General features: G+C 48.3%; 1 protein-coding gene across 4 annotated transcripts in view; it reads right to left on the bottom strand.

Moving 5' to 3' along the window:
- Window positions 1-1,119: 1,119 nt before the first annotated feature.
- SSH1 (slingshot protein phosphatase 1) overlaps window positions 1,120-25,308 on the bottom strand; it is a 76,111-nt gene continuing 51,922 nt past the window's right edge. For 3 of the 4 annotated variants that reach the window (XM_030938991.1, XM_030938994.1, XM_030938993.1), the window contains 6 exons: window positions 24,363-24,491; window positions 21,243-21,289; window positions 19,708-19,854; window positions 17,888-18,088; window positions 11,141-11,687; window positions 1,120-7,633 (listed from right to left, as the gene is read on the bottom strand). In XM_030938991.1, coding sequence (XP_030794851.1) covers window positions 6,377-7,633; window positions 11,141-11,687; window positions 17,888-18,088; window positions 19,708-19,854; window positions 21,243-21,289; window positions 24,363-24,491 — 2,328 coding nt within the window. In that variant the 3' untranslated portion in view covers window positions 1,120-6,376. The remainder of the gene's footprint in view (window positions 7,634-11,140; window positions 11,688-17,887; window positions 18,089-19,707; window positions 19,855-21,242; window positions 21,290-24,362; window positions 24,492-25,308) is intronic. The other variant, XM_030938992.1, reaches the window with a different exon arrangement.

The raw sequence follows: 25,308 nt of genomic DNA, 5'->3' as shown, positions 1-25,308 counted from the left end.
TGAACAAAATACTTCCTGGCTCTGCAGGCACTGGAATTTAGGGGTCACGCCCAGGTACTTGCGGCAGTCAGTGCTCACCAAATACATGTGCCCCATACATTTCCCAGTCTCCCTGGCTGTTGCGTTTGGACCCTGTGACTGGGCCTCGCCCACTGGAAAGCGAGTAGAAATGATGTATTGCGTCCAGACAGAGGAGACTGAGTGAATGCAAGTCCTTCTTGACTACACAGTTGAAAGCAAAGAACTCTAAGGTGGCAGAATTTTAAGATGGAAGTTGAGGTGGCTCACACCTGTAATCCCAGCACTTTGGGAGGCCAACGTGGGAGGATCACTTGAAGACAGAAGTTAAAGACCAGCCTGGAGAGCAAAGTGAGACTTCATCTCTATAATACATTTTAAAAATTAGCGGGGCAAGGTGGTGCACACCTGTAGTCCCAGCTACTGGGGAGGCTGAGGTGGGAGGATCGCTTGAGGTGGGAGGATTGCTTTAGCCCAGGAAGTCAAGGCTGCAGTGAGCTATGATGGCACCACTGAATGCCAGCCTGAGCAACAGAGCAAGACCCAGTCTCAAAAAAAAAAAAAAAAAAAAAAAGGAAAAACCTCTGCTTCCTGAGTGTCCGAGGGAGGAGAGCCACCAAAAGCTGCCTGGTGTGCAGTGGCCTGGGACATGAGCATGTACCTTGGAAATCAGCAGTACTCAGCCTCCAGAGTCCTCCTCTCCCACCAGGGCTGGTGGGAGCAGGTTAGATGTTCTCTAGTGCATACCTCTGGCTTTACATTTCCTACTTGTATGGGAAGAGAACCCACCCAAAGTCCAAACCCTTTCCTGGTGGGTAACTTTTTTTTTTTTTTTTGGTACACAAAGGACCACCCACAAGTGGGCCTGCTCTTGCTTACTGACAAAACTAGAAAGAAAACAGACTAGTCCTGGGAGGAGCTAACATTTCTTCCCGTGCTCCTTTCTTTGGTGTAACTTGTCCAGGTTTTCTAGCAAATAACTTAGCACATAATAGATGCTCAATAAAGACTGTCCATGTCAATGACGATGATGATGATGTATCAGACTGTCTTGGCAAGGGTTGAGGAAGCAGTTTTCTTTTTTATAAACTCAGTCGTCAGGAATTTATAAAGAAAAAGTTTATTTTCATCACAAGAAGCACACACACTATATACAATACACACCAACAGAAGTAAAAAAAAGTGCATTCTGCATCTTCTACTGCAAATTCACAGTACAAAAGATACTGCCTTTAAATATATTATTAAAAAAACAAGAAAAACAATATAATAAAAATAATCATCAATATCGTAACGCAATTCACGGGAACCCACTGGCAGCTTCTGGAAACCAAACAACTCCTAGTGTGGAGCTCCTGATTGGGGGAGGGACGGGGATTGGTCTGTACCTACATTTTGTTGCAAAAGAGCTCAGGACACTAACAGAGAGGAAAACTAGGGTGGCCTAGGTGGTAATAAAATGTCTGTGAAAGAAGAGTATGATTGTGTGACTGGGGAATGGGCAGGTGCTAGACTCTGGTGCACAGGCCACCTGGCCTGCATCACCCCACAGCTGGATAGCAGACCAAGCTACGTTCTTTCATTGGCTCCTATGGGACGCAGCATCGGCCAATGCCTGCCTGGCCTGCAGGAACTACCAGTGTTGTTTCTAGCAAGGCTCCTTGGAATAGATATGAACACACAACGTAAAACTGCATAGCAGAATAAACACGTATGGAGTAGGACAAGCTCACATCCCAATACCGACCACTACTGATGAGATCAAGTATCCAATCACAACAGATGAGAGTTGAACAGTTTTGCATAAATACATAGTATTTGTAAACTATTATTAAGGCACTCAATTGTAAAACAATAATTACAGTGTAGGAAAAGAGGGAGGAAGCAGCTATCTTCTCATGCAGCAAGGCCGACAGGAAGGACAGTGGAAGACTGGTGATCTGCTTATTGGGACTCCTGTCTGAGACAGTGACTGAAGCCAGGGCCCCAGCACCTATGGCCAAACAAGAAGATGGCAGTCTCTCCAGAACCACCCAGGGCGGCACTGGTCACAGTTTCATTCCAGATCATTAAGGTGATTTGCTCTGTGGCTCAGGTGACACAATGTGTCTGGATGCACATGATCATTTGACTCGGTTTCTATACTCAAATATACAGATGCAGAGTGAACTCAAACACACAGGCATTCCATTGCAGACGATGACAAAACAAGTGGCTGGGGACAGGGGTCATTCAACAACCTTCATTTGGCCTGCAATGTCTGCAGGAATCTGGGTAGTGGGACCAAGATGAGTGAGCCTGCTCCGTGCTAGCCAGGTGTCACCAAGTTTCTGATCTACCCAGCTCTTGCCAGAGGTGAAGGGGGTCCCCTCGCTGAGTTGGTGTTTAGAGGAGCCCTGCTAGGTGGCCAGCCAATGAGAAGAGTTTTGGGCAAAATGTATTCTGGCACCAACAATTTCCCACCAATGAAAGGCAACGTCCTCTCCAGATGTCTCAGGTGAGGTGACTTAATAGGATCTTGACTAAATTATGTCGCATGTGTTCCCGCTAGGGAGAAAAGGTCCCCAGGTGAGTGGTGGTGGGGAAATTCATCAGCTTTCTAAAATGGACTGCCCTGAGATAAGAGTGCGTTAGTCCAGGGCCGTGCTGAGGGTCTGTTCTGTTCAAGATCAGCTCCGTACTGCTGCATCCTCTGGACTTCTCCAGGGGAAAGGGCTTTACATTACCGGAATGCTCTTTAGCTGAAGAGGGCAGGGCGGAGCAGAATGGGCTTGGACAGTACAGCTGTCTGTGTGCACCTGGTGAGCAATCTGTATGCTTAAGCAACAGGGTGCCAAGGAGAAGGGCTTGCCACCCAGCAGAGAGCTATTCAACAGTCCAGAGGTTGGCTGGGGTCCCTGCGTGGAGAGCAAGGAAGCAGGGAATGTAAAGAGAAATAAACTTTGTTCTTAGGAAATACGTGCAACCAGGGACCTTGCTAGAAGATGCGGAAGTAGCCGTAAGAAAAAGAAATGGAAATCGTCATTGTCAATTAACCATCCGAGAGCAGCCTGGTTCTCCTCTTCCCGTGACCGCTATCCCCCTTATACTTAACAAGACTTAAAGAGAAGACCTTCCTGTATCAATGCAAGGTGAAGATGTAGAAAAGTTCAGTCTAACTTTTGGCATGCCACATGAATTAATGTGAGACAGAAGATAAGATTCAGCTGTTTATACTTAGTATCAAGCTGATTTAGAAAATGTTCCTTTTGTCCCAGTTCAACAAATGCATTCAGTGAAAATGATAGTCATAAAAAATCAGTGACTTGCACAGCACAGACCCCTGCCGCCTCCGCCCGCCTCTTCCCTGTGATACTTTTATTTGGAATTTCCCCCATCAGCTAAGGTTGCATACACAGCAAGGGCCAAGCTATGGCGTATTTTACAGTGCAGACAGTATGAATTTGTCTTTGCCCAGGTGCCCCAACGCCTGACGGAATGCTCATCTTGTTCATAGAGCATTTTATTTTATTTTTTTGAGACGGAGTTTCACTCCCAGTTTCACTGCACGCAGGCTGGAGTGCAGTGGCGCGATCTCGGCTCATTGCAACCTTCGCTACCCAGGTTCAAGCGATTCTTCTGCCTCAGCCTCTTAAGTAGCTAGTTTTACAGGCACGCGATACCACACCCAGCTAAGTTCTGTATTTTTAGTAGAGATGGGGGGGCGGTCTCATCATGTTGGCCAGGCTGGTCTAGAACTCCTGACCTCAGATGATCTGCCCGCCTCAGCCTCCCAAAGTGCTGGGATTACAGGCGTGAGCCACTGCACCCAGCTGCATCATACAGCATTTTAAATAGCCACATGCCATCTGTTTACATGCAACTGATCTGGGTTTCAAAAAAAAAAAAAAATCTTTATCCTTTTCTCCAGGCCAGAGTATTAAGCATCAAGTCAAGAATGCTTCACTTTGCTCTGATGATGGGACCAGTGCTCTTGTCTGGATACTGACATGCTAGCTGTGCTTCAGAAAATGAATAGGTAAGTTTGCCAGAAGCCAAAGACCAACTTGTATTCTCCCGATTCCACCCCCCACCCCCCAACTCTTTAGATAAGAAAAATTATGGCTTTCAAAATTAAAGTTTTCAAAAATATATCATTCTCATACGTAGACGTGGTTAAAAAACCAACAAAAGCCTGTCATCACTAAATTTAAAAGATTATTTTGACACAAAAATTGATCTACCACATGAAATTTGATTTGGCAAAACATACTGAACTTGGTATTTTTTGAGGCTATGCTTTTGTTGGCTGACGGAGAGGGGGAACAACCCACAGGGTTTCAGGAGTAAGTGGATAATCACCTTTTAAGGTGATTTTAATTGACACTAGCGGGAAAACAGCTTCCTATAAAGTAATGTATGTATTTTTAAAAATCACTCCAAGGAGACAAAGTCCTGGAGAGAGGATTTTTGCAAAAATTCTGCCCACTAGGTGAAATATAAACTAGCCTTGTTCCTGCAGAGCCGGCCTGGGGTGCTTTCTAGAATAGCTTTGGGGAGCACGGTTCTGACTAATGTAAGATGATGGCTCATTCACCCACTTTCAGAATTCAGCTGGCCCTTGAAAGCTTTCTGGTTTCACTGAGTCAATCTGGCGGACCCAGCTGAGGGCAAGATGGAATTGTGGAAGAGCTTCAGCCAACTGTGTTCCCCTGCCTTCTCCCACGTACGCACCTACTCCATCCTGCACAGGTGAGGCTAGTGCGGGGCTGGAAAAGCTTGTGGTCGGGAGGAGGGAAGGATCTGGTCTTAGGTGTCAGAGAGGCAGAGGGCTTCAAATTTACCCAGTTTCTTCCTACAGAGCCATGGGCAGCCCTGTGTGGCAAATCAAACCAGGTAAAGGGCCTGACAGTAAGTATCTCAGGCTTTGTGGGCCACGTGAATTCTGTCACATATTCTTTCTTTGCTTTTTTTACAACTCCTTAAAAAGGTAAAAGCCATTGCTAGAGCCAGGGAGGTTGATGCTGCAGTGAGTCATGATTGCACTACAGTACTCCAGCCTGGGAGACAGAGCCAGGCCCTGTCTCAAAGAAAGGAAAAAGGAAAAACCATTCCTAGCTCACGGGACCACATGCCATAGCTTGCTGACCCCTGAATTCAACCTTTCTGCCCTTCTACAAGCTGCCTCGCCCTCCTGAAATGTTTTGACATCTAGCTTGCTGACACCTTTGATTCAAGCCTGGCGCAGCGGGACTGGCTGAGCGCACCTGAGTCTTAAAGGGGCCGCCCACAGAGCCAGGCAGCGACTACAGATCCCTCTTTTACTCCATCACCACTGCTGGGAAGAGCCGGAGGGAAACAGGAAGGAGTAATCTCACTGCAGGAAGGGGCAACCGTAAACATCCGGGAAGCATCCCGACAGTCTCGTTCCTTTCAGGGAAGTTGCTGAAATCTCCTTTCCCTTCCCTAGATGGGCCCTAGTGGACCTGAGCAATCTGGGCTCCCAGCAGGACGATGTGTCTCAGAACCACCACCTGAGCCAGACACTTGAGGAATTTCAAAGCTAAACAACAACCATGTGGTTCAGCAGCAGAGGCTCAACAATGCGGGTGATTTAAACTTCGGCATTAGCAACAACTCAGTACAACCCATATATTTTTACCCACCAGACCCCTGTGCTTGTCAAACACATAACACAACCAGAGAGCCTGCACCGCCCTTCGGGCACAGAGTCAGCTCAACAACAGCATGGGGCCACCCATCTGATGACTTTACCCAGCAGCGTTTGGGGCTGTCGGGTTAAAAGTCTTGACACATCTGGGGTCCCAACTGAAAAACAAAACGAAAAGTTTTTTTTGGAAAAACGCTTTCAGACACAGCATTATTCCCTGGAACGAGTCTTGGTCATTCTTGTGTTTTAAAAATAAAAAGCACAGCGAGAACAGAGGTAGGACTTAACGTTGCCATCCAAGAGTTTTCTGCGAGGTCCAGAATGAGCTAGAACGTGTGCCGCGGTGAGGCTGCCACCACCAGGACTCTTCTTTTGCAGGTTGCGAAGGGAACAGTCTGGATGTGTGCGCCTATGTGTGCATGTTCTTCCTAAAACACGGTTCTTCTTGAAGACACGGTGGGAGCGGAGTTTTGTGTCTCCTGGCCAGCGGCTTCTGGTTCTTCCAGACCACACGACTGATAGCTCTCCTTTTTGTGCTGCATGTTGGTTAGTTTCTTCTCCTCTCTATGGCAAGAGTAGGGGAAAAGTTAGGATGACTTCAATCGTTTAAGGGAAATCAAGATGTAAGGGGTCGATCAAAATCCACAGTGAAAGTGAGGGAGGGATCATATGAAAATATCCACCTGGCCTGACGCAGCAAAAGGCGGGTCAACTTTTGCTCATCCACGAAGGGCTCTTTAAGTTTTCTGAGGCGGGTTTCCCTGATGATTTGGAGGTTGCAGCTGGGTCCCTCTGGGTTGCCTGGGGCTCATGCAAGAAGGAAGATTCGCTCAACGTGGCATCCTGGGAGTCAGCGCCGGTGGAGGGGTCAGCCTCACTGGACAGGTCTTCCGTCGAGAAGTTGAGACTCCCAAGCTTGGCAAGGGAGTGTGAGCGCTTCAGTGGGGAAGAGACAGTGAGGCCTGCCAGCCGGAGCCGGGTCTCAATCTCCTGCGTCCGCTGCTTCACCAGCCCAGGCTTCCCACGGACGCTGTGGATGCTATCGCTGCTGGAGCTCCGGGTCAGGTTGGAGCTCATGGAAGAGGAGGTGGGGGTGTAGCAGATGGTCTTCAGAAAGTCTTTTGAGAAACTACTGGTGTGGTCCAGGCGGTAGAGGAAAGGAGGGGGGCTCTTCAGTGAGCCTCCTTCCAATGAAGTGGGGGTGGCCTCTGATTTCTCATCACTCCCAGCCTGGCCAGGCAAAATCAGGGGGCCCAGCTCGTGGAGCGTGGCTAGATCCTGGCTCTCCTCGGGGATGCTGGCCTCCAGCCTGCCGGCAGGGCCGTCCCTGAAGGGAGGTGCTGGGTCTGCAGGCACGCTCTTTAGCCGCTCCAGTTCTTTGGTGTGCTTGCGGACCAAGCCCGCCTTCTGCAGCTGAATGATGGACTCCTGGTGCTGCATCAGGTAGCTGTTGGTTGTTGGCTTCTCAGATTCATTACTGAACAGAAGCCTCAGGTCCTTGGCTGGCTTCGTATCTTTCTTGGGTGACGATTCTTCCTTTATTACCACTTCTGTGCTGGGAGGGTTCTTATCACAGTGAGAATTCTTCAAAAGGAGGGACTTTGGCAGGACTTTTGGGGTCTCTCTGGAAGGTTCCAAAAGGCTGGTTGGTGGTTCTAGGGCAGCTCCAGCCCCAGGACCACTAGCGTCTGGCCTCCTGGAGCCTGCTGGTGGTAGGAACGGGGGAGGTTCAGTTGGGCCAGAGGCTGGCTTCTCCGGAACACGGGACCTGTTGGCCATGTGGGCCACGGGGGAGGACGTGATGTGGGGCAGGAAGGCTGGCTGGGTGCAGATGGCGGGAGCACTGGGGTCCTCACATCGCTCCCTGGAGGCCTCAGGAGCCCCACCGGCTGTAGGGTACACGCAGTCGGCACAGGATTTATAGGAAGGCTTCACTTTGTTAAGGATCCCAAATATAGCATCATGCTACAAGGAAGGGACAAGAGCATGGTGAGATGGGGCGGTCATGAGCAAAGACCGAAAACACAAGGGTGGGCAGGGAAAGGCGTGCGAGGCAGGGCTGGGGCCAGGCCTAGAGGGGCAGCTCTCATTTCACTTAGTACGGACAGCCAGACCTCCTGGAGCCCACTTGATCGTGAATAACCACCGTGCCTGGCCTGAGGTGGGTTTTATACGCCAACAGAAAACAAATTTAGGCCAGGCACGGTGGCTCACACCTGTAACCCAGTACTCTGGGAGGCCGAGGCAGGCGGATCACGAGGACGGGAGATCAAGACCACCTGGCTAACATGGTGAAACCCCGTCTCTACTAAAATTACAAAAAATTAGCTGGGCGTGGTGGCGGGTGCCTGTAGTCCCAGCTACTCGGGAGGCTGAGGCGGGAGAATGGCGTGAACCCAGGAGGCAGAGCTTGCAGTGAGCCGAGATTGCGCCACTGCACTCCAGCCTGGGTGACAGAGCGAGACTCCATCTCAAAACAAAAACAAAAAAACGGTTTGCATTGTTTCCTAAAGAAAACCCCTTGCCTTTTGGTCAGTGAGGATCTAAGTGAACGTCACACATGCCTCTATGTCCCCACCCTTCACTTCCCCACAGGCCAGTTGATAGGTACCCAGTGGTCCTGGGAATGGACTAAAAAGCTGTGTGAAGAGTCCCAGGGGAGAGAGGGACAAGTTCAGAGTCTCCGCGGGGGGAAGGCTGTCCAGAGGAACTGACACTTCAGCTGAGGCTTCTGGAACAAGCAGGTGTTGACCAGCCAGAGAGCAGCATGCAGGCCCAGATGCAAAGCGGGAGGAAGGAGGAGGGCACCCCTCACCCCACCCCACCTGCACAGGACTGTAGGCTGGAGGGCAGGACAAGGCAGGGGGCAACAGGGCTCTGTCTCTCTCTCTTTCAAATAGATAGAGATAGGGCCCTACTATGTTGTCCAGGCTGGTCTCAAACTCCTGGGCTCAAGTGATCCTTCTGCCTTGGCCTCCCAAAGTGCTAGGATTATAGGCATGAGCCACCACAACCCACCAGCTCTGTCTCTCAACACCTCCTGATGTCCTTGCCCCATCCTCTGAGCCACTGTGATCCCAGGCTCCCAGCTTCTCCTCTCACCCCACCAGCCTGCCTGTAGACTACAGTCAGGGGGGGCTCATCACCCGCCTGCTTAAAGCCCCCACTATGGCTTCCAGGGTTTTTTTTTTTTTTTGAGACGGAGTCTCACTCTGTCGCCCGGGCTGGAGTGCAGTGGCCGGATCTTGGCTCACTGCAAGCTCCGCCTCCCAGGTTTACGCCATTCTCCTGCCTCAGCCTCCCGAGTAGCTGGGACTACAGGCGCCCGCCACCTCGCCCGGCTAGTTTTTTGTATTTTTTAGTAGAGACGGGGTTTCACCGTGTTAGCCAGGATGGTCTCGATCTCCTGACCTCGTGATCCGCCCATCTCGGCCTCCCAAAGTGCTGGGATTACAGGCTTGAGCCACCGCGCCAGGCCTTTTTTTTTTTTTTTAAACGGAGTTTCACTCTTGTTGCCAAGGGTGGAGTGCAATTGTGTGATCTCAGCTCACTGCAACCTCTGCCTCCCGGGTTCAAGCGATTCTCCTGTCTCAGCCTCCTGAGTAGTTGGAATTACAGGCATGCACCACCATGCCCAGCTAATTTTGTATTTTTAGTAGAGACGGGGTTCCACCACGTTGGTCAGGCTGGTCTTGAACTCCTGACCTCAGATGATCTGCCCACCTTGGCCTCCGAAAGTGCTGGGATTATAGGCGTGAGCCACCGTGCCTGGCCCAGGGTTTTATCGTTTTATCTCATCTGTCTTTATGGGTATTTGCTTTGTAGGGAAGTGAGGGAAATCCATAATTAGTATTTGATTTGGAACATTTTATGGAGGTCGACAGATGCAGCTGCCCAGTTTTGTTTGCATTATAACATGCTGTTAATAATAAACTGGCTATATAATTGAATGCATCTGTCAGGACCCCAAGTGCCCCAACTTGAGAACCACAGCTGTCCTGTAAGATGGGCAGGTGAAGCCAGAGGGAACGAAGTCAGTGGCAGGGCAAGGGTGGAAGCAGAGACCAAGCTGCACAGCCACCCTTCCACTGAACCAGCCTTGGCTCCTGCATCACTTCCCCCATGAAGGAGGGTAAAGTTTGGCTGGAATTAACAAATTTCTCAGTAAGCACCAGGTTGACGCTCAAACCTTGTGGCAGATAATCCACTAAAAATGGCAACTCCAAGAGACTAATGGAGTTAATTTAAGTATTAGAGTCTAAGTTGGAAGGTTGGATACTTGATAACGTTGGGAAATTACTATCTTTTTTTTTCTTTTTTGAGATGGAGTATTGCTCTGTCGCCCAGGCTGGAGTGCAGTGGCACGATCTGGGCTCACTGGAACCTCTGCCTCCTGGGTTCAAGCAATTCTCGTGCCTCAGTCTCCTGAGTAGTTGGGATTACAGGCACGCACCACCACACCCAGCTAATTTTTGTATTTTTAGTAGAGACAGGGTTTCACCATACTGGCCAGGAAAGTCTCAATCTCCTGACCTCCTGCCTTAGCCTCCCAAAGTGCTGGGATTACAGATGTGAGCTACCGCATCTGGCCCTATCAGTTTTTTTAAAGGTGACAATGGTATTGTGGTTATGTTAACATACTGGGGCATTTATGAATAAAATAATGTATCTGAGTCCAAGCATGGTACTCAAACCTGTAATTGCAGGACTTTGGGAGGCCAAGGTGGGCAGATGGCTTGAGGTCAGGCTGGGCAACAGTGAGACCTCATCTCTACAAAAAAATAGAAAAAATTAACCGGGTGTGGTAGCATGTGCCTGTGGTCCCAGCTCCTCAGGAGGTGGAGGTGGGAGGATCACTTGAGCCTGGTAGGTCAAGGCTGCAGTGAACCATGATCATGCCACTGTATTCCAGCATGGGCAACAGAGTGAGAACCCGTCTATAGTATGTATCTATCTATGTTTATAGTATATAGTATATACCTATAATATATATTTTTTAGATATAGGCATCTATATCTAAATCTGGGATTGGCTCCAGAATCGTCCAGGGTGTGGGGAAGTGGGTAGGGGTGAGATGAAAAAGCATAGTCACATATCGATAAAGGCTGAAGTTGGCTGATAAATTATATGTTTTAATTTTACATACGCAAAAAGAAATTGAGTTGGGAGCCCTGCCCAGGGTATGGATAAGGTATATGGGTGAAGATGGCGTGCAGAGATATGCATTATTCCTAAGAGATTCCCAATTCGCCATATAAGGTACGCATTACGTACCCACAGGCAGAATCACCATCTGAAAGAACCCTCAGGTCCCTGGAGATGGGAGCTGGGGGCCCAGCAGAGGCACTAGAAAAAAATCAGCTGGGTGTGGTGGCGCGTGCCTGTAGTCCCTGCTACAGAGGCTGAGGTAGGCCAATCAGAGTGGGATGGAAGGGACGGGGTGTGCCACCCTGCAGGCCGGGCCCTGCCTACCTCCGTGCCGTCGGGACATCTCCTCTTGCTGTTGTTGTTGTTTAGGTTCTCCGAGTTGAGCAGGTTTTGATCAAGTTGGGTTGGAAGCTGCCCCCAACTCCCTGCTCCCAGGCCCTCCTCCCTTTCCGTCTCCTCCACCTGCGGCAAGGAGCCACTCTGGCCTTTGGGACTCCCAAACTCTAGTTTCTTCTTCACATCCTTCTCACAGAGTCCGGACCCTTGCTGGGGCTGTCTGGCTGGCCTGTGCACCTCTGCAGGTAGAGCAGCTTCCTCCAACAGAGCCTCCCTCTCCGGATCCTGCAGATGGACTAAGCTGCCAGTTTCATCCTCGGGAGAAGGCAGAAGGGGGTCTGAGAGTCTCCGGAAACAGCAGGGGAGGGGGGACCCTAAGCCAGGCTGGGTGGCATCCTCCAAGCAGGGCAGCTGGCTTTCCAGGGTGCCATCTGGGGTCTCTGGCAAGAAGTCGCCGGGTCCCGCAGGGTCATCCATAGGCTGCTGGAGGTTACTGTCTGTCTGCTGACGCCACAGCTTGTTGTGCCGCTGTTTGCTGCGGGGAGAGAGGATGGAGGAAGGTGAGGGGAGGAGGATGGTGCCTAGGGGTGCTGGAAAGAGTGTGTGGTGAGCCAGTGAGGGGCTGCCCAAGGTCGGGGTGTCAGGGACGATCCATGGCTCATTCAAGTAAAGCCTCTCTCTATTCATTTGTTCCCAAGAAACAAAAGGATGAGAAACAACACTGGGATCTTAAGTTGTCCAGGCTCGCACAGGAAGCCTGATGTGACTTTCTGCCCCGATGACAATGGGGAAGGAACGTGGGGGCGTCTAGACTTCAATCTGTGTATCTGTGTTTAGTGCTGCCTCATTTTACGAACTTCGTCACGTCAGTTACACTGCATCTCTCATTTCTCTGTCAAATAAGAATAACGACGCTCTCCTACCTAGATTGTAGGAATATGAAGAGAATCAAAGCAGAGTATGTACAGATCTATACACGATAATACAACTATCCACACGCATAATGCACTGGAACACATTTGGGAAGATCTCGGAAAACTACAAAGTATTTGTTTAGGTCAGTTTTTAAACAATTTCTTCTACTATGATGATACTGTTTTTATAATCCTTTTTTTTTTTTTTTTGAGATGAGGGTCTCACTCTGTGGCCCAGGCAGGAGTGCAGTGGTGTGATTATGGCTCACTGCAGCCTCAAACTCCTGGGCTCAAGTGATCCTCCCGCTTCACCCTCCCAAGTAGCTGGGGCTACAGGCATGTGACACTATCCCTGGCTAATTAAAATTTTTTTTTTTTTTTTTTTTTTGTAGAGACAGGGTCTTGCTGTGTTACCCAGGCTGGTCTTGTACTCCTGGTCTCAAGCGATCCTCCCTCAGCCTCCCAAAGTGTTGGGATTACAGGTGTGAGCCACTGCACCAAGCCCTATAATAAAAATGTAAGGCATAAAAAAAGACGTTTATGGTGAAATAAGGTAACTAAGTCACCCTTAAGGACCTTAAAGTAATACCAATACAGGCTTGCAAGGGTTAAAAAGAGAGAGGTAAACGTAAGAGCACACTGTGAGAGCGCCATTCACCCTCTGCTCAGTGTGCACATTCCAGCCAGCAGCTATTCAAGGACACCGCCAAGCTGCTGTGAACCCAGCCTGGAGTGCCCGGCTTAGGCTGCAAAGGGCACCGAGTGCCTGGCAGGCTCGGGGAGAGGACAGTGAGATGCTCGCTCTTCCTCCTCCTCCTCCGGGCCTTGCCTGGGGATCTGTCCAGCCCTTCTGACAGTGAAGGAGTCCACAGTTGGCCGGCGCTGTTCTCTGGACCCTGTTTAACCCTGCCAGGGCACTCCTGCATTCCCAAACTTGGCCAAGAAGCTGGTGGACTTCGCCTGTGGCTTCCTTCCAACACCGGCCTGATATCACCCAGGGAGGTCTGCTTCTGATACAGACTGACTAGAAAGGGAATCGGGAGAAAGTGACGCCCAGGCTCTGGGCTTCTGACCTTAGAGCCTGGGGTACTGGAATCAAAGTGAGGACCTCCCCACCACCCCGTGTGGGCAACAGAACCGCAGCGCTTTTTGCACACAGCACCCTGACTCAGGCCGAGTGAGGGGCCATGGTGTACGTCTCCCTCCTGCTGCCCACTGGCTGTGTGATGGGGGACAGGTCAACCTCTCAGTGTCAGCTCATTATCCCTGCCCTGATCCTCGTAAAAGGGGGATAACCTGTACAGAACTTTTTAGGGTGGGAGTTCAGAGACTTTAAAATAAGCTACATTTATTATTTACTACAAGACAGATCTGCAAGTATCTGTAAAGGTAAATTTGTTTAGCACTGTAAAAGGAAAATAAATCTTGGGACCCCAAACTCACTAAGCCAAAGGGAAAAGTCAAGCTGGGAAGTGGGTCACACAAATCTGCCTCCCATTTTGGTTCCTAAATAAGATGGCTACGAAGATGAAAAGCTACACACCTCCCTCATATCTTGCCCACAAGGAAGTTCCTTGCAGTCCCCAAGATCTTTACCCTAAAGCTTTTCTGTTAAAATTCACCATGGCAATGTAAATTGACCACTGTCTTCACAGGTGGGAGGGTGGGTGGGAAGCAAGACAGAGGACAGGACTCAAATTCATCCCTCTACCCACCTGACACAAATGCACATCTGATTGTTTCCTCTGCCCTATTGTCTATGTTAGGCAAAAACGCAGATTCACAGAGCCAGACGAAGGCATGCAGGACTCTCTTCCCCCTACCCTGCCTCACATGAAAATTGTGTATTTCTCAGTATCCCACCCTTTCCCCTTAAAATTTGAAGCCCTCAAAATTATCTTCGGAGAAAGGCATAGACCTGTCTCCTGAGTGCTCATCCTTAACAATGGCAAATAAACCTCCTGAAATGATTGAGACTTGCCTCGGTCATTTTGCTTGATTGACAGACAGCGCTCATGCAAACCTCACAGCAGCCCTATTGGGCGGGTATTCTTTAAAAACATTTTTTGAGGTGAAGTCTCATCCTGTCACCCAGGCTGGGGTGCAGTGGTACAATCTCGGAACCTCTGCCTCCCGGGTTCAAGCAATCCTCGTGCCTCAGCCTCCTGAGTAGCTGAGATTACAGGCACGCGCCATCACACCTGGCTAATTTTTTTTTGTATTTTTAGAAGAGATGGGGTTTCACTATGTTGGCCAGGCTGGTCTCAAACTCCTGAATTCAGGTGATTCGCCCGCACTGGCCTCCCAAAATGCTGGGATTATAGCGCCTGACCCTCAAATATTTTTTTACGGCTAAAATACATATAACATAATGTGGGCCAGGTGTGGTGGCCCGGCACTTTGGAAGGCCAAGGTGGAAGGATTGATTGAGCCCAGGAGTTTGAGATTAGCCTGGGCAACATAGTAAAACCTTGTCTCTACAGAAAATATGCAAAAAAACTAGCCGGCTATTGTGCGCACCGCACCTGCAGTCCCAGCTGCTTGGGGGGCTGAGGTGGGAGAATCATTTGAACCTGGGATGTTGAGGTGTCATGATCACACCCTGCACTCCAGCCTGGGTGACTGAGTGAGACTCTGTCTCAAAAAAAATAAATAAATGAAACAAAATTTGCCATCCTGACCACTTTTTATTGATATATTTTTAAAATTTTTATTTATGTATTTATTTTTGAGAAAAGGTCTCACTCTGTTGCTCAGGCTGGAGTGCGCTGATGCGATCACGGCTCACTGGGGTCTTGAACTCCTGGCCTCCCAGGTTCAAGCCATTCTCCCGCCTCAGCCTTCCAAGTAGCTGGGATTACAGGTGCATGCCACCACACCCAGCTAATTTTTGTATTTTTAGTAGAGATGGGGGTTTAACCTTGTTGGCCAGACTGGTCTTGAATTCCTGACCTCAAGTGATCCACCTGCCTCAGCCTCTCAAAGTGCTGGGAGTAGAGGCATGACCCACCGCACCCAGCCTCATCTTGACCACTTTTAAGTGTACATTAAATACATTCATAATGTTGTGCAACCATCACCACCATCCAGGCAGCCTCTAGACTACAGTCTCCAGAACACTCTGTCTCTGGCAAAGCTGAAATTCAGTACCCAACGAGTAATAACTCCTCATTCTCTTCTTCCAGTCCCTGGCAACCACCATTCTACCCTCTGTCTCTATGACTTTGACTAAGTAGCTCATATGCATGGAAACATACAGTAGTTCTCTTTTTGTGATTGGCTTATTTCACTTAGCACAATGTCATGAAGGCTCATGCCTGTTGTAGCCTGTCAGACTTTCCTTCCTTCTTAAGGCTGTGTAATGCCCCACTGTATGAATATGTCACATTTTGTTTGTTCATCATCCATCAATGAACACTTGGACTGCTTCCACTTTTTGGCTATTGTGGATAATGTTGCTATAAGCACTACTGTACAAATATCTCCGAGACTCTGCTTTCAATTGTTTTGGATATATTTCCACAAGTGAAATTGCTGGATGATATAATAATTCTATTCCTTTTTTTTTTTTTTCCCTTAGACAAAGTTTCACTCTTGTTGCCCAGGCTGGAGTGCAATGGGCGCAGGGCTCACTGCAACCTCTGCCTCCCGGGTTCAAAGCGATTCTCCTGCCTCAGCCTCCTGAGTAGCTGGGATTACAGGTGTGCGCCACCATACCCAGTTAATTTTGTATTTTTAGAAGAGATGGGGTTTCTCCCTGTTGGTCAGGCTGGTCTTGAACTCCCAAACTCAGGTGATCCACCTGCCTGGGCCTCCCAAAGTGCTGGGATTACAGGTGTGAGCCACTGTGCCTGGCCCCTAATTTTCTGAAGAACCATCATACTGTTTTCCACAGCACCTGTACCATTAACATCCACATTAAGGTGAGCATTCATTGTTTTTTGTTTTGTTTTGTTTTCTTTTTCAGACAGGGTCTCGTTCTGTCACCCAGGCTGGAGTGCAACAGCACAATCTCGGCTCACTGCAATCTCTGCCCCCGGGGCTCAAGCAATCCTCTTACCTCAGCATCCCAAGCAGCTAGGACCACTGGTGCACGCCACCACACCTGGCTATTTTTTTTTGTACTTTTGGTAGAGACAGGGACTCAGCATGTTCCCAATGACAGCAACAGGAGGCAGAGAAATTCTAGGCAGACAGGGGCGGGTCCCTGGCAAAACCCCACCTTCAAGCCGAAAAGCCTGAAACCTGTGTCCCAGAGTAAGAACACTCATCCCGGTGTGCTGCTCTTTCCCGACGGGCTCCTTCTGAATAATGTCTTTTTACCAATTGAATGTTGCCTTTTCCAAAACTACCTATAGCCCACTCTGCCCCCATCCTGTGCCTATAAAGACCCCAGACTCAACTGGCAGAGAGAGAAGCAGCAGCTGGACATCAGGAAGAAGTGCCTGGACGCCGGAGAGAGGCAGCTTGATTTCAGAAGATGGAGGCTGGATGAGGCAGAGAGGTGGCTTGACCTCAGGGGAGAGCAACCTTCCCTTCCCATCCCCTTTCCGGCTCCCCTCTCTGCTGAGGGCCGCTGTCATCACTCAATGCAATTCTCCACATTCACCATTCTTCAATTCGCCCATGTGACCTCATTCCTCTTGGGCACCAGACAAGAATTCAGGACACACCAGGTGTGAGTACCCAAAAATGCTGTCACACTGGCCCTTTGCCCTTGCTGGCAGAAGGCAGCTGCCTCACACGACGAAGCAAAGGGCCCACTGAGCTGGTGACACACTGCTATCTGCAGACGGCGGAGCGAAAGGATATTATAACACACTCTCTGAGACCTTGGGGTCACAGGCACCCGCACCTGGACGCTGCCGTGGGGCTGCACAGAGTTCACTCTTGCCAGTGCCAAAGAGGCCAGTTCCTCCACTCACTCCCTCCAGTTCTTGCACTAGTTCGCTTGTACGCTCCCTCCCATGAGGGGTTGAGTGGGGCGGGCTGAGTAAATGAGGCACCCCTGTCAGAAGTCCCACAAAGGGGTCAAGAAAATATACTGCATCAGCAAGGCTGGTCTTGAACTCCTGAGCTCAGGCGATCCACCTGCCTTGGCCTCCCAAAGTGCTGGGATTACAGGCGTGAGCCACCACCCCTGACTCAGTGTTTTAAGAAGCATTTTTGTTTAAGAGATAGGGTCTCGCTCTGTCATGCAGGCTGCAGTGCAGTAGCACGATCACAGTTCACTACAGCCTCGAACTCTTGGGCTCAAGCAATCCTCCCATCTCAGTTTCCTGAGCTGCTCGGACTACAAGTGCCTGTTACCAGGCCTGGCTAAGGTGGGCATTAATTCTTAACTCAGAAGAGGGAACTGAGGCTCAGGAAGACTGATGAGCTTGCCCTGACTTGCCCTGCTCATCAGTGGTGGAACCTGGTTGCTGTGCCTCTCCAAGTCCTTGGCTTTTCCTGTAGCAAAGCCGGTGCACAGGGCTTGGCACAAAGCAGACGCCCAGGAAGCGGGATGCACACGTGCCTACGCCACACACGAGGCCAGGCCTTGGCTTAGAACCTAGGCACCGTTCCCTCCGGCAGCAAAACCAGCTTTATGTGTGTGCCAAGAAAATCAAAACAGATCCCTCCTGGAAACCACTCATCAAAGCCCAAACAATAGTTGTTTTTCTCAAACTGGCTCCCCCTGAGAGGCAGGATTTTGGCTGCGGAAGCGGCTGCCGGGCCGAATGGGAGCACGCTCTACTGCCGACAGAGGCCCGGCTGGCTTGGCCACCCGGCCGCTCCAGCTCCGCCTGCCAACCCTTCTCTCCAGGCAGGCACCTACCTTGCGTCCAAGATGCCTTCATACTCAGACAGCTGCCTCATAAAGCCTGCGTTGGGACGGGTGATGCTGCGCTTCTGCTTCACGTAGTTATACGCTTTTTCCAGAGGCCAGCCGAATTCCTTCATTGCATAGGCTATGACTGTGGAAGCCGAGCGACTCACACCCATTTTGCAATGCACCAGGCACTTGGAATGGTTCCTCCTGCAGGGGTGGAAGCAGTTAGGGAGGAGGGATGGGGGAGAAGCAGTGGGGAAGGAGTTAAAAAGCTCCAACAACTTCATTTTCTCAGGTTTTACCTGAATCATTTTTTAAAACCCTGTAGTTATCTACCGCTGAAATCCTCCTACATCTTACTGTTTATGGAGCAGTTGTCCACACACCCTCTAAAGGCAATACCACCACTGCAGAATCAGTTAGCATACAATGGGATATCAAAAGAAATCTGTTCTGGCCTGGCCATGTTTTGTTTGTAGGGAGAGCTTCAACATTTGGCTGCCTTCAAGGACCAAGTGAGAATCTTCTCACATGGCTGGGATAGGCAAGGGGACCCTGGGATGAGAGTGGGCAGCTAACAGGATTTTTGCAAGAGCTCCTCAGCTGCTACAGCAGATGGAGACAGTGAATGAGTTACTGCAGAGAAATGGGGTCAGCGAACTGAAAGCTGCAAGGCCCTGGGGAGAGCGAGATGCTCTTCAGAGAGGAGGGCCAGGGAGCAGGAGTGAGGGCAGCCGCAGAGAAAAGCCAGGAGTGGGAGATGGGGCTGGCCCGTTATTTGTAAGGAGGCAGTGCTGGCCCAGACCTGGCTGATTTACCAGATATGGCCCGGGGGACAGTGTTTCTTTAAGTATCACTTGCTCAAGAATGTGAGGGAGCGCCAGGCCGGTAAGAGCAGCACCTGCGAAACTTTATTTGTACAGAAGGCAGACCCAGCAGGTGGGAGCCGGCTCTGGTTTCCTATACCCTAAGCTTGAAATTCTCCTGCAGATCTCAGTGGGTTTTTTCCTCCTAACTGCTGGTCTGAAGTCTCCGTCAAGGGAGTCTTGAGTTTGTCTCCTGGGAATACAAGGGAACTAAGATTTGGTTAAGGACACATCATGTGGCTTTGACCCAGAGGGAAACAAAGCAGAAGAGGGTGATTGTCTGGACAGCATCTCAAAGGGTTCTCTTTTTCTGTTCTTGACTTCAGTAAGACAGAGCTGTTTTGCAGGGGAATAAAATGAGCACCAGAGATAGGTGAAACCAGTGACGGGCTCAGGGGCAGTGGGGCTGGCCATGACCTCCAATGTGCTGTCCTGTTCCATGCGACAGTAACTCAGGGAGGGAAGATGGGCCGTATTCTTAGGGAGATAGTCCCAAAGAAGCTCTAAGCTGCATCCGTACATGTTGTCCTCTAGCCCTCCTTTGGCTCAGTGACTTCCTAGGGGCGGGGTCCCTGAGTGTCCACTTGGTATCTGGGGCTTGCCTGGAATCAGAGCTGATGATGACAACTGGGGTCAAGTGTCACAATCAAAGACAGGTGGGAGAGCCTAAGCTCAATAGGGACTCTACCTGGAGAGGAGCAACTACCTTTCTCCTTCGGTGCTTGACGTCCTGCGACTAACAGCATAGGTCCATCCCACATCAAGTCCCCTCCCACCAGCCGACTCCTGTGTCTGGAGTCCTGTTAGTTCCCCCCTCCCACCAGCCGACTCCTGTGTCTGGAGTCCTGTTAGTTCCCCCCTCCCACCAGCCAACTCCTGAGTCTGCAGTCCCGTTTGTTCCCACTCTCCCAGCTTCTGCAGGTCGGTTTCATCCTCAGCCCCGCCTCTCTGCCCACTTACTTCGCTTTGTTTATAAAATGATACGCTTCGTTCCAGTGGGCAAGGAGGTCTGTGGTCTCTTCGTCGTAGACTCGGATGTTATGATATGCAAATAAGCCAGGAAAAAAATTATCTATTTCTCTGGTAACATTTAAAATGTAATCAACCCTGCAATGAGAAAAAAATAAGAAAAATATTTGGAGAATCAGAATGAGAAGCAACGAAAAGCAGGGTAATAAAAAACTGGCAGAGAAAAGAAAAGGAAACACGCATTAACCAAGGGTCATATGTTTGTGGTGGGACTTTGGTTTTTCCTTAATAGCTGTGTTTTTTTGTATTTTCTAAATGCCCTCTCGATGGTGAGAATGTTGTTATATTTATACTAAGAACCCAAATTATTTTAAAGACCTTATAAAAAGAAAACTCAGTTTAAAGCATTCTGGAAAATTAAATATATGTATTAAATTTATAACTATTCATAACTATTATGAATATACAGAGGCTTAAAAAAAATTCCAGTGTCTTCACTCTTAAAGAGCTAAAAAGCAGACTATATCCATCCATTATCTATATCCTTGAGAATTGCCTTAAATCTTTTTTTGAAAAAAGGCAAGACAGATAATTAAGTATTTGACAGGGTCTGCTAACCCAGGTTCTGTAGTTATCTAAACTTAATCAATACTTTTACTTCTGGAAGAAAATAATGTCAGGAGTTAGAAAACATCTCAAATAGGTTTCATAATATTTAGACACGCTTAAAAAAATACCTACGAAAATCATTAATTTATTCCCAGCAAGACGAAAGCACAGAAGGGTATGGCCTTATGTTTTAAGAGTACTTTCTGTTGAAAGAATGCATCTTAACCGGTAGTTCTAAAGATGTATTTTAAGGTTTGTTTAGTCTTGATTTTTAAATGTGGTAATTCTAGAATGTCATTATGTCAGGCCCACAGAACGGTGATTTTGTGACTGTATTAAAAAAAAAAAAAAAAGTCCAGACATCTGTTCTTGAAGGTCTAGATTGAAACATTTTTCCTCCCTGCTGAGTGTTTGTCAGACTACAACAGGAATATGCTTCTGGCCAACACTGAGCGTGAAGTTGCAAGATTCCCACCAGGCCCCAAAGCATAAGCTCAGATAGAGCCCAGAGAGGCCCAGGGATCAGAGCTGCTGACTAACGAAACAGCCAGCAGACCTCTGCATCCACACTAGGGTTTACAGCAACTGTGCGGGGCAGGGAGGCCAGGGGGGAGGCAGCACAGAGCCTAATCAATATCCAGGGCAGTCCTAGAGCAATTAAGAGTGTAATTTTAAGTTTTCCTCAACCCACACAATCACGAGAGACTTCAGCACAATCTAAACTCCATGAATTATTCAGGGCGTGGTGTTTGGAAGCACATCTGTTTAGCTATGCACATCAACCCCTGGCAGCCACTTCAGAGACCAGGGTGCAGGCAGTTACAGGCAGGTAGCCCCAAGGTCTCCCCCTCCATGGCAGAGTGGAGGGTTTCTAAGCTGCCTGGAAGGACAGGGAAAGACAAGGGGAGGAGACTCACCCTGAGCCCTGCAGTTCCTCCAGATTGGATGCATTCCATTCAGAGCCCTGGGAGACAGATCACACAAACTCCTGTGAGTGTCACATGTCAGCCTCAGAGCTGCTCAGGGGATGCACGGTTTGCCCTAGCTCTGGCAGTGAGGTCTTATTTCATGGCCCCTTGGCCTCAGAGAACAGAGAGAACCAGCGGCTGATATTCAAGGAGGTTCCTGAGTGAGTACTCACAGCATGGGAGGAAGGGAGGAAGGGAGGAAGGGAGGAAGGGAGGGAGGGAGGGAGGGAGGGAGGAAGGGAGGGAGGGACGGAGGGAGGGAAGGGTCCCCGTCCTCACTGGCCCCTTGGCCTTAGGGAAACACCAAGTCCAAGAAAACCTGCTCTCCGTCTCCCAATTTCCTTTCCTAAGAGTCCAGTGGGGTCCTGTAAGCAAAGGCGATGACCTGCGACCTCCCACCCAGGGAAGGGCATGTTCACAAGCCACTAATTAAAGCAGGAACCGTTCTACCTTCTGGGAAGTATTTTGGCAATACTGAAAAAGTTCCCACCCTCTGACCCAATAATTCCACTTACAAAAAGTTATCCTGAGGAAATAATCAGAACTCACACAGTGATTTAGGTAGGAGGATATTTACAATTATTTGTAATAAACCAGTGGAAACCACCCAAACGTCCAATGGGAAAAAATGAGTAAAATAAATGAGGCTGGATCTTCATGATGGAGTCTTTAAAACAAATAAATTTTGCAGAATATTTAATGACACAGGCAAATACCATGTAAGGAAAAAAAATTTAAAAAGAGAGGAGGATACGGGACTATATAAACATAAACAGTATGATCCTTTCCTTCTCTGTTTCTTTTTAAAGAAGCTACATATGCATTTAAAAAACCCCCCAAAAAACAGAAGATGGGAAAATAAATACACCAAAATGTTAACAGGGACTACCTCTAGATTTGTGAGATTGGGAATGCTTTTTTCTTCTTTAGATTTATTTCTATTTGCAGACTTTCTGCAACATGTTTTAATTTAGTACTTTTAAAAGTACTAAATTTTTGTACTTTTCATCATTGGTATCATTGAAAAACCTTCCATTCCCAAGCATTCAAAGGACATGGAACGGGGGGAAAAAACAAAAGAAAAAATTATCACTTTCCTCTTAGGAAATGCGAACAACATAGTATCATAAAGAGCAAAAGAATCCACCTTTGTCTTCCTTGAAACTTCCTTTCCCAAGTTCCCAAGAGGGCAGACCCCTCAGGACCGGGGGTGGCAGGGCCCTGAGAAAGCTGGCAATGTGCGACACTAGCTGAATTTTCATATTTGAGGGTGAGGCCCAAACATAAAAATTCCTTTAGTATCTCTCATGGAAAAAGTGACATAAAGCACCGAACCACACCAAAAAAATAACGCGAGCACCGCTGAAGCTGTGAGCGTCCTCTTGCTGTGACTGCCACCTAGTGGAGAAAGACAGGACGAAGGTGCCTTCTGTTCCCTTCTGACCAGGGAAATCAAGACTTCCAGGGAGATCAGTGCCCACGACTGCCCACAGCTTTCAAATCCACACATGTACAAACATTTTAATCAATACCTATGAAATCTATATAGATTTTTACACAGAAATATATTAAAAATACACATCTATATATCTACATAGATATCATGACATACACGTAACTCTTAATTACTTCCTACAGAAAACAAAATTTACTAAAATTTACTAGCACTAAATTTACTTCCTTAGCTTTCCCAGGAAGCGCTTTCTCCTCTAACAATGGTTACCATTTATTAGCACCTACAGAAACTGCACTTGGTGCTTTAAATATGTATTTTTTGTTTTATTTTACTAAAAAAAATTTTTTTTTTTTTTGAGACGGAGTCTCGCTGTATCACCCAGGCTGGAGTGCAGTGGCCGGATCTCAGCTCACTGCAAGCTCCGCCTCCCGGGTTTACGCCATTCTCCTGCCTCAGCCTCCCGAGTAGCTGGGACTACAGGCGCCCGCCACCTCGTCCGGCTAGTTTTTTGTATTTTTTAGTAGAGACGGGGTTTCACGGTGTTAGCCAGGATGGTCTCGATCTCCTGACCTCGTGATCCACCCGTCTCGGCCTCCCAAAGTGCTGGGATTACAGGCTTGAGCCACCGCGCCCGGCCAAAAAAAAATATTTTTTAGAGACAAGGTCTCACTATGTTGCCCAGGCTGGCTTTGAACTCCTAGGCTAAAGCTATCCAACCGCCTCAGCCTCCTGAGTAGCTGGGACTATAGGCATAAGCCTCTGTGCCCAGTTTGTATTTTATTTAATCCTCATAGTCATCACTTGGGGTATAGGATGAAGAAAAAAAGAGGGAAAGTGACTTCTTCCAAGCCATATAGCTGTTGAGGCTGAGGAGTGGGAACCCGGGCCTTGGTGGGCCTTGATTTTCATTACACCACTAGGCCTCTCTAATTTTAGTAACGTGCCTTCCTCTATAGCCTCTCTGACTTTGAAAACCTGCCAGTTGCCTTCTATGGAGATTTACAGCATTAAGATAATCTGAGCTAGCCGTGGAGGTGCACAGAAATCAGTACAACCCACCCAGAGCTATAGGACCAGGGTGAAGACTTCCAGCGGTCCTGGAGCCGTGCATGGAAAAGCTGTCTGGACAAGCTCGGTGGGAGCTCCGTGTCAGCCCTGTGATCTCTCCTCCCTGTTGTTTCTCATGTCTCATGTCTCAGGATGCCTAGGCATAATTCTGGGGTTTGGTGAGGATGCTTCCTTTAGTAACTGGGGTTTTTTTAGCCCACAAACCACTTGGAAGTAACTGGATGGGGCCTATGTGTTAGTGACTGAAGAAGACAAAGGGTTTGAGGGAGTCTGAAACACATGCCAGCTGACTAGGCCAAATAGCCCCCAAACGACTCCCTGCAGCTCAGCCGGGAGCCACGCCTCAGACAGTTGGCTCAAAAGCACATCAGCAGGCTGCAGGCCGGAGAAGGTGCCAAAGAGGGGCACTCCTGCCAGCCAGGATGGAGGCTCCGGCAACTTAAGTTTTTTGCCTAGTTTTTCTCCCAGACTTGCTGCAAACTCCAAACAACCAGGGTCTGATTTATGTCCCCTAAACCAGATACTGCCAGGGCCATGCCTCTTACGAGATAAAGATGATCGAAGATAAGGGAGGGCTTGTCCATTTGTCCCAAGATAAGTAGCATCTCGTTGTCTATGAATTCCTTGAATTCCTTCAAGTTACAATTCATCTGTTTCTCTAATTCATTACGGATCTGTGGAGTAGAAAATATTAGGAAAAGTGATTTGTTAAAGAAAACAATTGTCTGCCTCAAAAGAATTAAAGTTACAATACAAACTGTGGCTATTTCCAAAAATGGTAGTTTTTTTCTCTTTCAGGGTAATACATTTAGACACACGCAACATACATGCGTGGGTGGCAGGAATGCAGGTTACTCAGCTTAGAAGTAAACTTAACCTATTATTTCAAATAAGGAATTTGATTTCCATGAGATCTCTTCTACCAAGTTTAAAGCGCTTTTACTTGTATAATTAAATGTCAAATACATCAAATAATCTAAAATCAGTTCTATCTTTCTTGGAAAGATATCACAATATGATTTTTTTTAATGTATTCATTAATTAAAAGACAGGGCTGGATGGAGTGGCTCACGCCTGTAATCCCAGCACTTTGGGAGGCCTTGGTGGGAGGACCGCTTGGAGGCCAGGAGTTCAAGACCAGCCTGGTCAATATAGGAAGACCAAGTCTCTTAAAAAATTAAAAAAAAAAAAAGAAAAAAAGAGATTATATATGAACTTTTAAAATGTCAATTTTAACCTCTTAGATCCACCCAGTTTAATCTCTTATTATAATTCATTGCATGCTTTAAATAAAAAGCAATGGAAAAAAAAGTAATCCAGAAAAAAACATGAAAAGGTAAAAAGGGAGAGAGAAATTATTCTAGAATTTGATGCTTGCAGGTCAGCTGTCATCCTGTGGAAAAATAAGTCTGCTATCTCTTCCATAAAACCCAAGGTAACAGGGAGTGGAAGAGAGAACAAGGAGGTGTTATTAAAACAGGTCAATGTTTC

This window comes from Rhinopithecus roxellana, chromosome 10 (genome assembly GCF_007565055.1).
Source record: "Rhinopithecus roxellana isolate Shanxi Qingling chromosome 10, ASM756505v1, whole genome shotgun sequence".
NCBI lineage: Eukaryota > Metazoa > Chordata > Mammalia > Primates > Cercopithecidae > Rhinopithecus > Rhinopithecus roxellana.
Note: the sequence above shows the minus strand (reverse complement) of the source record. Positions and strands in the feature narration are given on the sequence as shown.